Source organism: Belonocnema kinseyi, chromosome 8 (genome assembly GCF_010883055.1).
Source record: "Belonocnema kinseyi isolate 2016_QV_RU_SX_M_011 chromosome 8, B_treatae_v1, whole genome shotgun sequence".
Classification (NCBI taxonomy): Eukaryota; Metazoa; Arthropoda; class Insecta; order Hymenoptera; family Cynipidae; genus Belonocnema; species Belonocnema kinseyi.
Window position 1 is genome coordinate 18578879 of NC_046664.1, and position 16091 is coordinate 18594969.

The following is a 16091-nucleotide window of genomic DNA, read 5'->3' on the forward strand; positions in this document are numbered from 1 at the left end:
ATGGTTCACAAAAAAAAATAGGCACGAAAAATCACGTTTTTTTTTTGTTTAAACTGCATTTTGGGATAATAAATAAATTTTTTGAGGAATTTCATTGGCACTTTCGGAAAGAGGAGATCTTAAGCAATAAAAATATGTGTGTCTCAATTTTTTCTAGTGTCGAATAGTCTTAGTTATTGGCCGTTGAAAAACAGTGTACCGGTAGTGGCGTTTTGGCCGTTTAAGGGTTAAAAAAAATTATCCACTGAAAATTATAATAGAAAAAAATGAGAGAGCCTCCAGAGTTCATGTTTTGATCACAAAAAAAAAGAAAAAATATTTTGTGTTTTAAAATGTAGGACAGCGATCCATATAAAAAAGCCGCAAAATCTGGATGTTAATTTTTTTAAATTATAAAATAAAAAATTTAATATCCAGTGGCGCGGCAAGACATTTTAAAAGCTATAGAAAGAAAGATTTGTAAAAGGAAAATTTAAAAGGATGATTGAAAAACACCTTAATTTGGTTTGAAACTTTGAAAAAGTAATGTTTGGAATCATGTCCTTAATCATATCAAATAATGATTTTTGTTACCTAAAAATTACACTAAAGACAGAATTGATAACTCTCATATATCCACCAACCAAAAATACTTAAACTAATATCTAGATTGTGCATCTGAATATTTATAGATTGATATACCGAACAAGCAAGAAATTTTAGAAGCTTTAAAAATATAAATAAAATCATAATTTAAAAGGATGATTTAAAGCACCTTAATTTACCTGGAATCATTCCTAAAAAGGAAATAATAATGTTCTTAATCACTTCCTTAACCATATCTAAATAATTTCTTGTTGACTGAAAGTGACTATTGAAAAAAAAGATAAAAGCTTCTAGAATTCTATTTCTTTTAGTGTTTTTTTTTAGTGTACATGGTCCCTGCTTTTTTTACAAAAATTCAAAGTATGATGCAACAAAACACTTTAAAATCTATGAAAAGATTTGTAGAAGGATAATTTAACAGAATGATTTGAAGTACCTCAATTTAGTTGGAATAATTTCTAAAAATTGAACATTAATTTTCAGAATCACTTTTTGAACAATATCCAAATAATTTTTTGTTAAATGAAAGTGACATTAAAAAAAATCTGGAGTCTAGAATTCATTTTTTAGTGTTTAAAGAAATTCCGAGTGTGTTACAGCAAGATATTATAAAAAGCTATGAAAAGATTTGTAAAATGATGATTTGAAATATCATAATTTGGTTGGAATCAATCCTTAAAAACAGGGATATTTATGTTTGGAATCACTTCCTCAACCATATCCAAATAATGTTTTCCTGACTAAAAGTGACACAAAAAATAGGAAACCTTCTAGAATTCTTTTTTTCAGTGTTCGTTTTCTCAGTGTACATGGTCCTTAACCCTTTATATAAAAACTCTACCTTTGTTCCAACAAGAAACTGTAGACGATATAAAAATATGTGTAAAAGGATAATTTAAAGCACCTTAATTCAGTTGAAAACATTCTTAAAAATGAAATAATAATGTTCAGAACCACTTCCTTAACCATAGCCAAATAATTTCTTGTTGACTGAAAGTGACTCTAGAAAAAGAATCTAGAGTCTAGCAATACTTTTTTTACTGTTTAACAAAATTCAAAGTATGTTGCAGCAAAACATGTTAAAAGCCATAAAAAGATTTGGATACGGATAATTTCTAAGAATGATTTGTAGCACCTTAATTTGAGTCGAATCATTCCTAAAAATATAATATTAATGTTCAGAATCACTTCCTCAGCCATAAAAAAATAATTATTTGTTGACTGAAAGTGACACTATAAAAAGAATAGGAAACCTTCTAGAATTCTTTTTCTTTTAATAAAAATAATACGAAACCTTCTAGAATTATTTTTCTTTTAGTGTTTCTTTTTTCTCAGTATACGTGATTCGTTTCCCTTATACAAAAATTTAAAGTGTGATGCAGCAAGACATTTTAAAAGCTATAAAAAGATTTGTAAAAGAATAATTTGCAATAATGATTTAAAGCACCTTCATTAGGTTGGAATCAATCTTAAAAAAAGAATATTAATGTTGGGAATCACTTCCTCAACCACGTCCAAATGATTTATTGTTGAATGAAAGTGACACTAGAAAGAGGATAGGAAACCTTCTAGAATTCTTGTTTATTTAATGTTTTTGTTCTCAGTGTACATGGACCCTACTCTTAACACCAAAATTTAAATTATGTTGCAGCAAAAGATTTTGTAAAGCTATTAAAAGATTTGTAGAAGGATAATTTGTTAGAATGATTTGAAGAACCTTAATTTAATTTGAATCATTCCTAAAAATAAAATATTAATGTTCAGAATCACTTCCTCAGCCATAACCAAATAATTTTTTGTTCATTGAAAGTAACACCAGAAAAATAATTGTAAATACTCTAAAATTCTTTCTTGTTTTTTAATAACACTTTTAAGAATTATTTGAAGCACCTTAATGTGGTCGGAATTATTCCTAAAAATTGAATATTAATGTCCAGAATCACTTCCTTAACCACATCCACAACATGTTTTGTTTAACCAAAGTAACACTAGAAAAAGGACAGGAAACCTTCTAGAATTCTTGTTTATTTAGTGATTTTTTCTCAGTGTACCTGGTCCCTACCATTTATACAAAAAACCAAAGTGTGACGCAACAAAAAATTTGAAAAGCTATAAAAAACATTTGTGAAAGGATAATTTAAAGCACCTTAATTTTGTTGGGATCATTCCTAAAAATAGAATATTAGTGTTCAGAAGCACTTCCGCAATCCGCGGCTATAGCGACAGCAATAATCGTTTATGCTTCTGTAATAGTTAAGTACTGCGAAGTTGAAGGCGAGATGCACTGGCTGATATGATTCTAATTTCTAACGACTCTACTATTTATCTGTGAGTGATGTAACTTGAATTAGATACAATATCTAATAAATATAGTCAATGTATCAACTATCAAGTTGTTCCTCAATATCAACCGAAGCATCCTTCATCTCCTGGATATACTTCGCACTTGACATATAGCACCTACGATCATTTTCTTTCATCAGTTTTATCAGTTTTCTAAGAAATACGAGAAGGAAAAAAAATCTAATGCTCTTAATACAGATACTAAAAATGACTCCCATTGTAGCGCCAAAGGGATGAATAGCCTAATTTAATTGAACTAATCGTTGACTAATTCAGTAATTGTTGAGTAATGGTGCAAGAATTTATGATTCTGATCGTGAGAGAATAAGATTTATGAACAAAAAATTATCCTCAGGGAATTTTCTAAGGAAAAAGTTATAAGTAGGTAAGCAATCAAAAAAAGAGTCTTTGATTCACAGAAAATTTTGTTCAATCAAAGAATAATATTCATTGGCTGTCAGTCAAAGATTTCTTTCATTCACAGAGATTTCTTTTGATTCACCGAAATCTCTTCTGAGATTTAAAATTATTTTCTTGATTTTTAAATGAAAAAAATGAGGTCTAGGAAACGGTTGCTTTAACTAAAAACAAAATATTTGGGGTCAACCAAAAATTACGTAGGTAGCTTTTCTGAAATTTTCAACAACCGCTCCCCCAGTTTAAGATTCCGTAAAATTTTTCTTTTTTGACTGCAAAACTTTCATGATTGACAATTCAACTTTTTGCTTTAAAAATTAATTTATTTTGGTAGAAAAGTACGCTTTTTTCGTTCGAAAATCAACTATTATATACAAAATTCATTTGTTTAGTTAAAAATTAAAATATTTTGCCAAAAATTCATTTTTTTAACAAATTCAAATTTTTGGTTTGAAAATTGATTTATTTTGATAGAAATGTACTCCTCTTTAGTTCAAAATTCAACTACTTTGTTGAAAATTCATTTCTTCAGTTGTAAATTGAACTATTTTGTTGTGAATTCATTTTTTTGTTTTCAAAATTCATTTCTTTAATGAAAATTTAACTATTTAATTTTTGGATGGACATTTATTGTTTTTAGTTGAAAATTCATTTCTTTGGTTGAAAATGTATGAATTTGGTAAAAAATTCATTTTTTAAGGTAAAGATTCATCATTTTAAGTAGAAAATTAATTTCTCTGGCTGAACATTAAACTATTTTATTGAAAAATTGTTTTAGTTTGTTGAAAATTATTTTTTCAACTGAAAACTTAAATATTCTGTCTTTGATTACAAATTTATCTTTTTTCAGATGAAAATTCAACCATTTGGTTGAAAATTCGTCTTTTTCAGTAGAAAATTAATTTTCAGAGTAGAAAATATTTCTTTGTGTGAAAATATTTCTTTGTTAAAAATTAATATTTTGGATTTAATATTAACATTTTCGCTGAAAATTCGACTGTATTGTAGAAAATTGGAGCTTTTAGCTTGAAATTGTAATAATTTGGTAAATTTCCTTTTGACTGAAGATTTTTTAAATTTAAATATCGATTCCTTTGTTGAAAATTCGTTTTTGTGTAGATTAAATAACTTTTTAATTGAAATTTAAAATTTAATATTTAATTTTAGGTTAAAAGTTTACCTTTTTTAGCTGATTGGGAAATTAATTTCCTTGGTGGAAAATTTATTTCTTTAGTTCAAAATTTATTTATTGTGTTGAAAATTATTTTTGGTTGTTTGTTAACAATTAAACTTCTTGACCGCATAACTCATTTGTTTTTATAATTTTTTTATCAATTTTTTAAACTAAAAATGTAACTTCCATTTTTGGTTCAAACTGGACGATTTACTTTTAAATTCATGTATTTTATTAAAAGTTAGTCTTTTTTGGAAGAAAGATAATCTTATTGGTTAAACATTTATCATTTTTGTTAAAAATCAATCTCTTTGGTTAAAAATCTAATTATTTTGGTGAAAACTCGTCTATTTTTCTTGCATGTAATTAATCTTCTTGGTTTAAAATGTATTTTCCTTTGTTGAAGATTAATTTTCTTAACTGAAAATACAGATTTTCCATTTATTTTTGAAATTTTATCTTCTTTAGTTTATCAAGACTTTTCTCTAAGTAATTTGAAATTTGTGGATGACCTCTTAGATGCATTTGAGCTTAGAATAATCCCTGATTAACAGGGAGAGTCATCAAAATCGGATCGTAGCTCAGGCAGTAATGCTTCTGCTTCAGGGCCAGAAGATTGCGTGTTCGACTCTCATTGCCTGCAATTTTTTAATTTCTTGCTTTTTTATTTTTATTTATTAAAATGTTGATAACTATAATTTCCTTCGATAATCTTCGAAATTCCTGCTAATGCTACTTTCTTTTGTACCTTTTCTCACAGAAACTCGGATTTCTTTTAACTCTATCATGTTTTTCGCCAACAAATTTGCTTTATAAAAATGTTATTAATCTTTTTCATTGCTTACCAATTAAATTAAAAAATAGCAGTATGAGCAAGGTTTTAAAAGAGATTTTTAAAGAAAAATTGCATTTTTATCCCTCTTCAAAGAAATAATTGCTTCTAATTTCTAATTTTAAATATAATTCTTAGACATTATGAAAAAAATTAATAACACTCATTAAAAAATTAATTTGTTTACTAAAATCATAATAAAATTAAAACAGTAAGACTTTCCGTGAAAAAAGGATTTAAAAAATTATTATTTGCAAAATTTTTGAAGATTATTGAAAGAAATTATATTTATAAACATTTGATTTGATAAAAAAATTAAAAAATGGATAAATGAAAAAATACAGGCAGCGAGAATCGAACACCCATCTTTCAGCTATGCATCGGAAGCGCTACTGTCTGAACTATCAGGTATCCCCAAAATGGCGAAAGAGGGCATTTTTCATTTAAAAAATGATGAACCGAAACTAAAATTCACAATTGGTGGCCGCCTCTGGCAAGTGATAAGAGACTGAAAAATGCTACTTTTGTGCAAATAATCTACAGTGATTTCATCAAAATAAATGCAGATTCCGCAATTGAGAGGACTGGGGTAATGAGGAAAATTTAAAAAAAAACGAGAGCGAGACGGTGATAGAACTTACGAGTGTAGGTCATTTGGCCCTGGTAGTAGGAAGGAAGGTACACATGTTGTGCGTGTGGCGGTTGCCCGTACACATTCATGGCAGCCACGCCGATTTCATCGCCACCTACATTGTACGCCATCGAGGAATATTTTTTTCATCAATATCCCTATTTTTCATTTTTATTTTGCGATTCTAACTTCTCTATTCACTGGGTTGCTTTTCTCTCAAACACTCAACATTCCAACACTTAAATAATAAAAAAAAAACAACAACCACTACATCTCTGCCAAAGAAAAAAACTACACATTAAAAGTTTTTAACAAATATATCTCTTACAGGGAAACCTACATTTTTCGCATGAAAAAAATCCTGGCACGTTACATGGACCGTGATGTGAGAGTCTTTGATCTCCCGGTTAGATCAAGTGGTTGCGCTCCGAATTTGAAACCGAAAAGTCTGGGCTTGATTCCTACTGTCGGAATTTTTTGTCAAATAGCTTTTTTTAATTCTCTTTTCTATTAAAATTGTATATTCAATTTAACTAAATTAAACCAAAATATTCGTTTCACTTCAAAACTTTTTTTTTACAGAAAATTCTGGTTTTTTATTCAACTTTGGTTATTACTAATGTTAGCTTCAAAATTATAAAGTTTAAACAAACACAGTTTTTCATTCAAAAATAGTTAAATTAAAAATTCTGGCTTGATTAAAAAAATTTTGATAGTAAATTAAAATAAAAAAAGGTTTGAATGAAAAAAACCAGCAATAGGAATCGAACTCGAGCTTTCCAGTTAAAAATTCGAACCGACACCGCCTGACACAACTGGGACTTAAAAGTCTCATGCATCGCGGTCCATGGCAATATGCGTGGATTTTTTCAAGACTTTTATTTCGAAAATAGCACCCTTATGAATTATTCTTTTTGGTGTCCAAATGTCCTATGATTTTTTGGGAATAATAAAAAATAAATTTTCAGTTGTTTTTAAGTGAAATAAATCACTCAGAGTTTCTGCAGGATTAAAAAAAAGCGTTTTATTGTTAAAAAGCGGCTTGAGGGTCGTTTACATTGTTTTTTAAATTTTGCTATTTTGTTGAAAAATCGTCTTTTTTTTGTTAGAAATTAATTAATTTAAATGAAATTTTAACTACTCCATTTTTGTTTAAAAATTAAATTTTTTTAGTTTAAAATTGAACAATTTGGTTGAAAATGTATGCGACTTTGTAAAAATTCATCCTTTGTGGTGGAAAATTAATTTTTTGGGTTGAAAGATCAATTTTTCGGTTGAAAATTAATTTCTTTGGTTAAAAACTGAACTATTTAGTTGAAAGTTGAACCTCGTTGCGAAAATTAATTTTCTTTCGATCGAAAATTCATAAGTTTAGTTAAAAATTTGATTTTTTTTATAAAAGTTTATCTCCATAACCCATTAACGACCGAAGCTATCAATTTTATAACATGAGTTTGACCGCAAAATTTATAGGTATGTCAAAATAATAAATAGATCAAAAGTACTATTCCTTATGTTTTTGGGTGAGCTAAATTTGAATCCGTCGTCAAAATTCGAACATTTTAAATTCAAAGTTAAATATGGCGGTTTTTGCATACAAAAATAGTGAAAAATGTTTGATTTTTTATTTTTATATTTTTTTTTCAGACATAAAACGCGTTAATATCCTAAAATTTCTTCAACCATTGGTGCACAAAATTCATAAACTTTAACAGAAAATTTGTATATATATGTTTTTACTTCCAAAATGGCGGACAAAATGCAAAATGTTCCAAAAACTGGTTTTTTCCATCATCTTTGTTTTTCTCAAAAACTTGAAAGTATAAAAAAAAGTTCCATGGAATAAAGATGTCTTGAAATTAACAAATTTTGCAAGAATAAAAATATCTTAGAATTAGTCAAAGAGTATTCCTGAATTTGTTCAGATTTTATGTAAAATTTGCAGAATGTCCTAGTATTCTATGGTTAATTTCAAGAGATTTTTATTCCATGAAACTTTTTTTTAAACTTTCAAGTTTTTGAGAAAAACAAAGATGATGGAAAAAAACCAGTTTTTGGAACATTTTTGCATTTTGTCCGACATTTTGGAGGAAAAAAACATATATATACAAATTTTTGGTTAAAGTATAAGAATTTTGTGCACCGATGGTTGAAGAAATTTTAAGATATTAAAGCGTTTTATGTCTGAAAAAAATGATAAGAATAAAAAATCAAATTTTTTTCACTATTTTTGTATACAAAAACCGCCATATTTAATTTTGAAGTCAAAATATTCGAATTTTGACGACGGATTCGAATTTAGCTCACCAAAAAACATAAGGAACAGTACTTTTGATCTCTTTATTGTTTTTTTATAATTTTGCGGTCAAACTCATGTTATAAAGTTGATAGCTTTGGTCGTTAATGGGTTAATAAAAAATTGAACTATTTTACTTTCGGTTGAATATTAACCTTTTTTTGTTGACGATTCAACTATTTTGTTGAAAAATCATCTTTTCTGGTAGAAAAGTCATTTTGTTTGGTTAGAAATGCGACTGATTAAATAAAAATTCATTTTTTTTTAAATAAAGCTTTACCTATCAAATTGAAAATTTAACTAAATCATTTTTTGTTCAATAATAATGTTTGTTAGTAGAAAATTGTGTTTTTTGGCAGTCAATTAATTTTCTTAATTGAAAATTCAACAGTTTTTTTCGGTTTCAAAATCCATTTCTTCTGATGGAAATTTCATCTAGTTTGTATAAAAATGCGAATTTTTGAATGCAAGTTCGTCTCTTTGGTTGAAAATCTTTTTTTTAGTTGAAATTTAAATATTTAGTACAAAATTCATTTCTGTATGTGAAAATTCAACTATTTTGTTTGAAATTCGATTTTTTTTATAAAAATGAATTTTTGTCACTGAAAATTTAACTATTCCACTTTTAAATAAACATTTATGTTTTTATTTGAAAATTTATCTTTGTTTGAAAATTCATTTTTTTTTAAATAAAAATTTATTTATTCCATTTTTGATTTAGAAGTGATCTTTTTGCAGAAAAAATTCAACAGTCTGGTTGAAAATTAATGTATCCCGTTAAAAATTCTTCTTTTTTGGCAGAACATTTATTTTGCTGGTTGAATATTTAACTTTTTTGTTGTCAATTCAATTTTTTGTTCATAATTCGTTGTGTTGTTGTTAAAAACCTTATTTTCTGGTTAAAGAGTGATTATTTTAGGTGAAAATTCATTTTTTTTAAATGTAAATATTTGGTCGATTTAAACAAAATTCTTTTTTGTTTTTTAACTAAAAATTTTTCTATTCCATTTGTGGCTAAAAATGTATCTCTATTAGAAAAAAATAAACAATCTGGTGGAAAATGCATGTATTCTGCTAAAAATTCGTCTTTTTGGCAGAAAATTTCTTTTCCTGATTGATATTTCAACTTTTTGGTTGGAAATTTAACTATTCTGTTGAAAACTAGTTTTGTTGTTGTTGTTGTGAAAATTTCTATTTTTTGTTAAAGATTGATTATTTTTGTAGAAAGCTCATTTCCCTGGTTGAAAATTTAACTATTTCGTCGATATTTTTAAACAAATTTTGTTTACTAAAAACTTAACTGATACATTTTAAATTAAAAATTCACCTTGTTTATGAGGAAACTCAACAATCTGGTAGACAATTCATGTATTCTATTAAAAAATCGTCTTTCTTGGTAGAAAATTTATTTTCTTGGTTGAAAAATAATTTCCGTGGTTGAAAATTTTACTTTCAAGTTGAAAAAAACTTAAATATTCGTTTTGTGTTTTATGTGCAATAATCGACTTCGGGTACACTTAAATATTTTTTTTATCCTGCTGAAAATCTAGGGACATTTTGACACAAAAAAAGCACTTTTAAATGGTGCCATTTGAAAAAAATAATAAAGCCTTTTTTAACACCCTAATATCTTAAACAAATTATTATTTTTGCTGAAATTGATGAATCCAATGGAGAAAATTATTATCCTGAAAATTTTTCCGACAGATTTTCCAACGTGTAATTTATTTCTAATATAGTAACTCTTTTGTCAACCCAGTCAGGAATGTGCTAAACACATGCACTTGAGAAAGAAATGCAAAATTCAAAGAAAACAAGCAAATAATAAATTGTCGCATTTTAAACTTCTAGAATTCAGAACTTCGAAATACCGAAATTTAGCGTTCTATTGAGCAAATATTCTGTCGGAAACGTGAATATTCTGGAATTTATATTTCTATATGAAAAAAAATTTGGTCGTAAATGTAATATTCTGGAAAATATTTGGGATCAACCTTCATTTTCAGATATTATGAGGATTACCATTTACTTTAAAAACATCAATCAAAGTTGAATATTTTCAAAATTCAAATAAATTTGTATGAAATTGAAATTGGTAATTACAATTAAGATGAGAGAAAGTTAATTGTTGGCGAATTAATTTTTCTGAATTCAGGTGAATGCAAGCTTGATTCAATTAATTGAATTAAGTAAGGAAAAAACACGAATCCACTTAACTACATTTCATTTCACCGAAACTCACCAGAATCTATGTAAAATCAATTAGAATTTATTTGCATTCGCGTTAAGTAATTCAGTTGAATTGAAATTAATTTTAAATTCAGTTAAATTAAATTTATATAAAAGAAGAATTCAATTACAGTTACGAGAATTCAATTTAATTTTTTTTTAATTTCAATTATTGAACTTTTATTCCATTGAATCAATATGAATCCACTAGGAATTGATCTATATTGACTAGAATTAACTTAGAACTATGTAGAACATTATGTGAATAACTAGAATTCCTGGCGTACTTATTGAAATTGAATTTTAAATCAAAGACTTAATTTTTAACTTACTAAAATAAATTTATTTGAATTGAACATACTTAAATTTGAAGAATCGGAAATTCAATTCAAAGTAATTATAATCCCATCCCTATACTAATCATTGAAATTGACTAGAGTTCCTTTTTGATATACTAGATTTGAAATTGAATTGACTAAAATTGAATTTGAATATACTAAAATTCAATGTGAATTGACTATGATTCACTCTTATTTAACTAGAATAATTCACTTTGAATTTGAATTGACAAAAATTCAATTTGAATTTACTCAAATTGAATTTAAATTTACTGAAATTCCATTTTAATTGACTGTGATTCACTCAGATTTAAATATTTAATTCACTTTCAATTAAATAGACTTTAATTTGAAGAATCGAGAATCAAAAAATTAAATTGACTAAAATTGAATTTCAAAATACTAAAATTCAATTTGAATTGACTGAAATTGAATTTTAATGCATTAAAATTCAAGTTAAATTAACTAAAATTGAACTTAAATTTACTAAAAGTCAGTTTGAATTGACTATGATTCACTCTGATTTCACTATATAATCACGTTTGGATTGAATAGGCTTCAATTTAAAGAATCTAGAATTCAATTTAAAGTAATCAGTATACAATTCCCATGTTGATAATTAAAATTTACTAGTTTCTTTTTAATTTACTAGATTTGAAGTCATATTGACTAAATTCCAATTTAATTTGACTGAAATTCAATTTTAATTGACAAAAAATTGAATTTAAGTAGTTTGGAATTCAATTTAAATTTATTATCATTCACTCAGACTTGTCTATATAATTCACATTGAATTGAATAGACTTCAACTCGAAAATAATCAAGAATTCAATTTAAAGTAATTAAAATTCAATTCTCAGTTTAATAATTGAAACTGGAAGAGTTTCTTTTTAATTTACTAAATTTGAAGTTGAATTGACTAAAATTGAATTTAAATTGACTATGATTCACTCTTATTTGACTATATAATTACAATTTCAATTGAATAGGCTTCAATTTGAAAAATCTAGAATTCTACTTCAAGTAATTAGAACACAATTCGCAACTTGATAATTAAAATTGACTAGAGTTTCTTTTTAATTTACTAGCTTTGAAATTGACTTGACTAGATATACATTTTAAATGACTAACATTCAATTTAAATTGACTGAAATGCGAAATTAAGTGACTAAAATTGAATTTAAATTGATTGAAATTCTATTTGAATTGACTATGATTCACTCTGATTTGACTAGAATTCACTTTGCACCAAATAGAATTCAAATTGAAAAATCAATAATTTAGTTAAAGTAATTGTAATTCAATTCCCATCTCGATAATTGAAACTTACTAGAGTGCCTTTTTAAATTAATAGATTCGAAGTTGAATTAACTAAAATTCATTTTGAATTCTTTGAAATTTAATTTTATTGCACTAAAAATTCCATTTGAATTGACTATGATTCACTCTTATTTAACTAGAATAATTCACTTTGAATTGAACAGGCTTAAATTTTAAGAATCGAAAACTTAAGTAGAATTCAATTACCGTCTCAATAATTGAATCTTAATAAATTTCATTGGAATTAACTAGATTTGAAGTTAAATTGACAAAAATTCAATTTCAATTGACTAAAATTGAAATTAAACTGACTGAAATTCAATTTGAATTAGCTATGATTCACTCTGATTTCACTATATGATCACGTTTGGATTGAATAGGCTTCAATTTGAAGAATCTAGAATTCAATTTGAAGTAATTAGAATAAAATTAGAGTCTTGATAATTGAAATTGACTAGAGTTTCTTTTTAATTTACTAGATTTGAAGTTAAATTGACTGAAATTCAATTTTAATCGACTAAAATTGAATATAAGTAGTTTGTAATTTAATTTAAATTGATTGATTGAATTGAATAGACTTCTACTTGATAATAATCAAGAATTCAATTAAATGTAATTATAATTCAATTCTTAGCTCAATAATTGAAACTGAATAAAGTTTCTTTTTAATTTACTAGATTTGAAGTTGAATTGCCTAAAATTGAATTTAAATTGACTAAAATTCAATTTGAATTGACTATGATTCACTCTTGCTTGACTATATAATTCAATTTCAATTGAATAGGCTTCAATTTGAAGAACCTAGAATTCACCTTAAAATAATTAGAATACAATTCGCAACTTGATAATTGAAATTGACTAGAGTTTCTTTTTAATCTACTAGATTTGAAGTTGAATAGACTAAATATACATTTGAATTGACTAAAATTAAATTTAAATTGACTGAAATGCAATTTTAATTGACTAAAATTAAACTTAAATTTAACTAAAATCAATTTGAATTGACTATGATTCACTCTGATTTGACTATATAATTCACTGTTATTGAATAAGCTTCAATTTAAAGTTAAATTGAAATTGAATTGACTCAAATTCCATGCAAAATGACTAAAATTGAATTTAAACTGACTACATTTGAATTATAAAGGACTACAATTCAATTTAAATTGACGATAATTCCATTTAAGTTGACTATAATTCCATTTTAACTGACTATGATTCACTCTTATTTGACTATATAATGCACTTTGTATTGAATAGACTTGAATTTGAAGAATTCAATTTAAAGTAATTAGAAATTAATTCTTATCTCTATCATTGAAAATTATTATAGTTTCTTATTATTTTACAAGATTTGCAGTTGAATTAACTACATTTCAACTTGAATTTACTAAAATTGAATTTGAATTGACTAGAATTCAATTTTAATTGACTAAAATTGAATTTAAATTGATTGAAATTCAATTTTAATTGATTGCCATTCACTCAGATTTGACTATGTATTTTACTTTCAATTGAATAGACTTCAATTTAAAGAATCGAGAATTCAACTTAAAGTAATTAGAATTTAATTCACATCTCAATCATTGAAACTTACTATAATTTCTTTTTATTTTACTAGATTTGCAGTTGAATTTACTAAAATTGAATTTAAGCTGTCTAAAATTCAATTTCAATTGTCTAAAAGTCAATTTGAATTTACTCAAGGTAAATTTGAATTGGAGAAAATTCAAATTTAATCGACTAAAATTGAATTTAAATTGACTAAAATTCAATTTGAATTGACTATGATTCACTCTTATTTGACTATATAATTCACTTAAAATTGAACAGACTTCAATTTCAAGAATCTAGAATTCAATTTAAAGTAATTAGAATACAATTCCAATCTTGATAATTAGAATTGATTATTTTTTGTTCAATTTATTAGATTTGAAGTTGACTTGACGATATATACATTTGAGCGGACTAAAATTCAATTTAAATCGACTGATATTCAATTTTAATTAACTAAAATTTAATTTGAAATTGCTGAAATTTAATTTGAATTGACAAACATTCGATTTCAGTTGACTAAAATTGAATTTAAATTGACAGAAATTCCAGTTAAATTGACTATGATTCAATCATTTTAATAATTAAAATTGACTAAAGTTCCTTTTTAATCTACTATTTTGAAATAATTGAATTTGAAGTAAATAGGATAAAATTGGAATTAAATAGAATTGAATTGACTGACGAGAATTATTCTACTAAAATTGACGAAAAATTAGTCGAAATTTAGTAGAATTTTATTCAAATTTAGTAAATACTAATCTAAATCGTCTAGATATCTGTCTGGTTTGACTGAAATTCAATTTGTCTTGACTAGACTAGGCTATGAATCCACTTTCAAATTTACACAAAATTCATTTGAATTTATTCTAAAAAATTATCAATTGTTAAAATATTTTCCAAAATATACTCGAAGATCTTCCAAACATTTAATTCTCGAAAATTTAAGTACTCCTCCTCTATCCAGAAAACAAAAAAAAATATTCTATCTCTTTTCCTCATGATTCTAAATCTTCTACTTTTCTGAACAATGAGCTAATCGTCATCACTTTTATGTTATTTATCCTTTTCGATGACGCCGTCTAAATCTTCGTAATTGGTAGGGAAAAGGAATACTCATCATCGGGAAATAAAATGCAAGGCAATTTTTCTTCATTAGCCAATGTCAAAACGGAAAAGATTCATGCCTGCACATGCAGGTTGCACATGCAAAATAACCTTCACGAAGGTCCCTCGGAAACTCGGAAACCATAAAATTTTTCACTTTTCAAATTCAAGAACTATCTCAAAATCTTCATTTAAAAAAAATATATATTTCATCAGGGTGGCGATTAATGGGACGATTTTATAATTCCAGGTCATTTAGAGGTTTTCCTGGCCAAGCTTCTTCAATTTTCCGGGCCAATTTTAATTAACTTAATTATGATTTATATAATTTTTTAATGAGCATAAAAGTTTCAAACCTCCGTAGAAATATAGTATTCAAAAAGGGAAATATTTTTAAAATAATTTTAAAAAATTAAACTAATGTTGAAAATCAAAAAATATTTATTCATCTCCTATGCTGCTTTAAATCATAGATTCCTTGCAATATAATTCAGGGTAGCCTTTGTACATTTTTTTAATGATATCATTTAAGCAATTTTAAGTTCGAAAAATTTTAAAGTAAAGTATTAAAAATTTTGTCTAAATGTACACTTTTTAAAGTAGATTCCCGAGCAGAAGTTGAATTAGTGTAATTTAAATTTGTTACAAATTAATAATTGTTTAATTGTAAATTATAATTATACATCAAAATTTGATTTAAAATCTTTTTGAATATTTTTTTAAAACTTGTTTGAAATAAAAAAATCTTCTAAATTTTAGATGGAAGAACAAAATTTAATTGTCTTGAAATCGTTCAAAATCATTGAAAAGTTTAAAATTGTTAATTTTTAAATGATTAGAATTTGTCCTAAAACTAATCAAATTAATTTTTGTAAATAACCAAAACTTTTCAATTTTCCTAGGGATCTTAATAAATATTTTCGTTCTTTTGACAATTTTCAAAATGCCTAAAATTCTACTTAACTTTTTGTGGGCAATCGTCCAAAATCTAGATTTGGTTTTAAGTTTTTAGAAATCTTTTCATGATTTAAATTATTTTTTAATATTTTTAAAAACTTCTAAATAATTCTTAAACTTACCTTACAAAATCTTTGAAAACTTCAAAATTTTTTCCCTAAAATTTTTGAAATGTAAATTTTGTTATAAATTTTTGTAGATCTTTTTGTGTTTTAAATTATTTTTTAATCATTTTGAGACTTCGAAATATTTATTAAACTTACCTCAATTTTTTCAAAATTAGGTATTGTTCAATTTTTATTTATTCA

General features: G+C 25.5%; 1 protein-coding gene and 1 long non-coding RNA gene across 13 annotated transcripts in view; one reads left to right on the top strand and one right to left on the bottom strand.

Annotated features, from left to right (window-relative positions):
- Positions 1-16091, bottom strand: part of LOC117179162 (ankyrin-3-like) — a 645468-nt gene that overhangs the window by 357500 nt on the left and 271877 nt on the right. For 10 of the 11 annotated variants that reach the window (XR_004467875.1, XR_004467874.1, XR_004467873.1 and 7 more), the window contains exon 18: positions 5993-6097. The exons of the other annotated variant lie outside the window; for it this stretch is intronic. Coding sequence is in view for 7 of the 10 variants with exons in the window: in XM_033370871.1 (XP_033226762.1) it covers positions 5993-6097 (105 nt within the window). In the remaining 3 variants the exon portion in view is untranslated. The remainder of the gene's footprint in view (positions 1-5992; positions 6098-16091) is intronic. 11 annotated transcript variants of the gene reach the window in all.
- The window catches only part of LOC117179163, a 171185-nt gene that overhangs the window by 51045 nt on the left and 104049 nt on the right, over positions 1-16091 (top strand). The gene's annotated exons all lie outside the window — the stretch shown is intronic.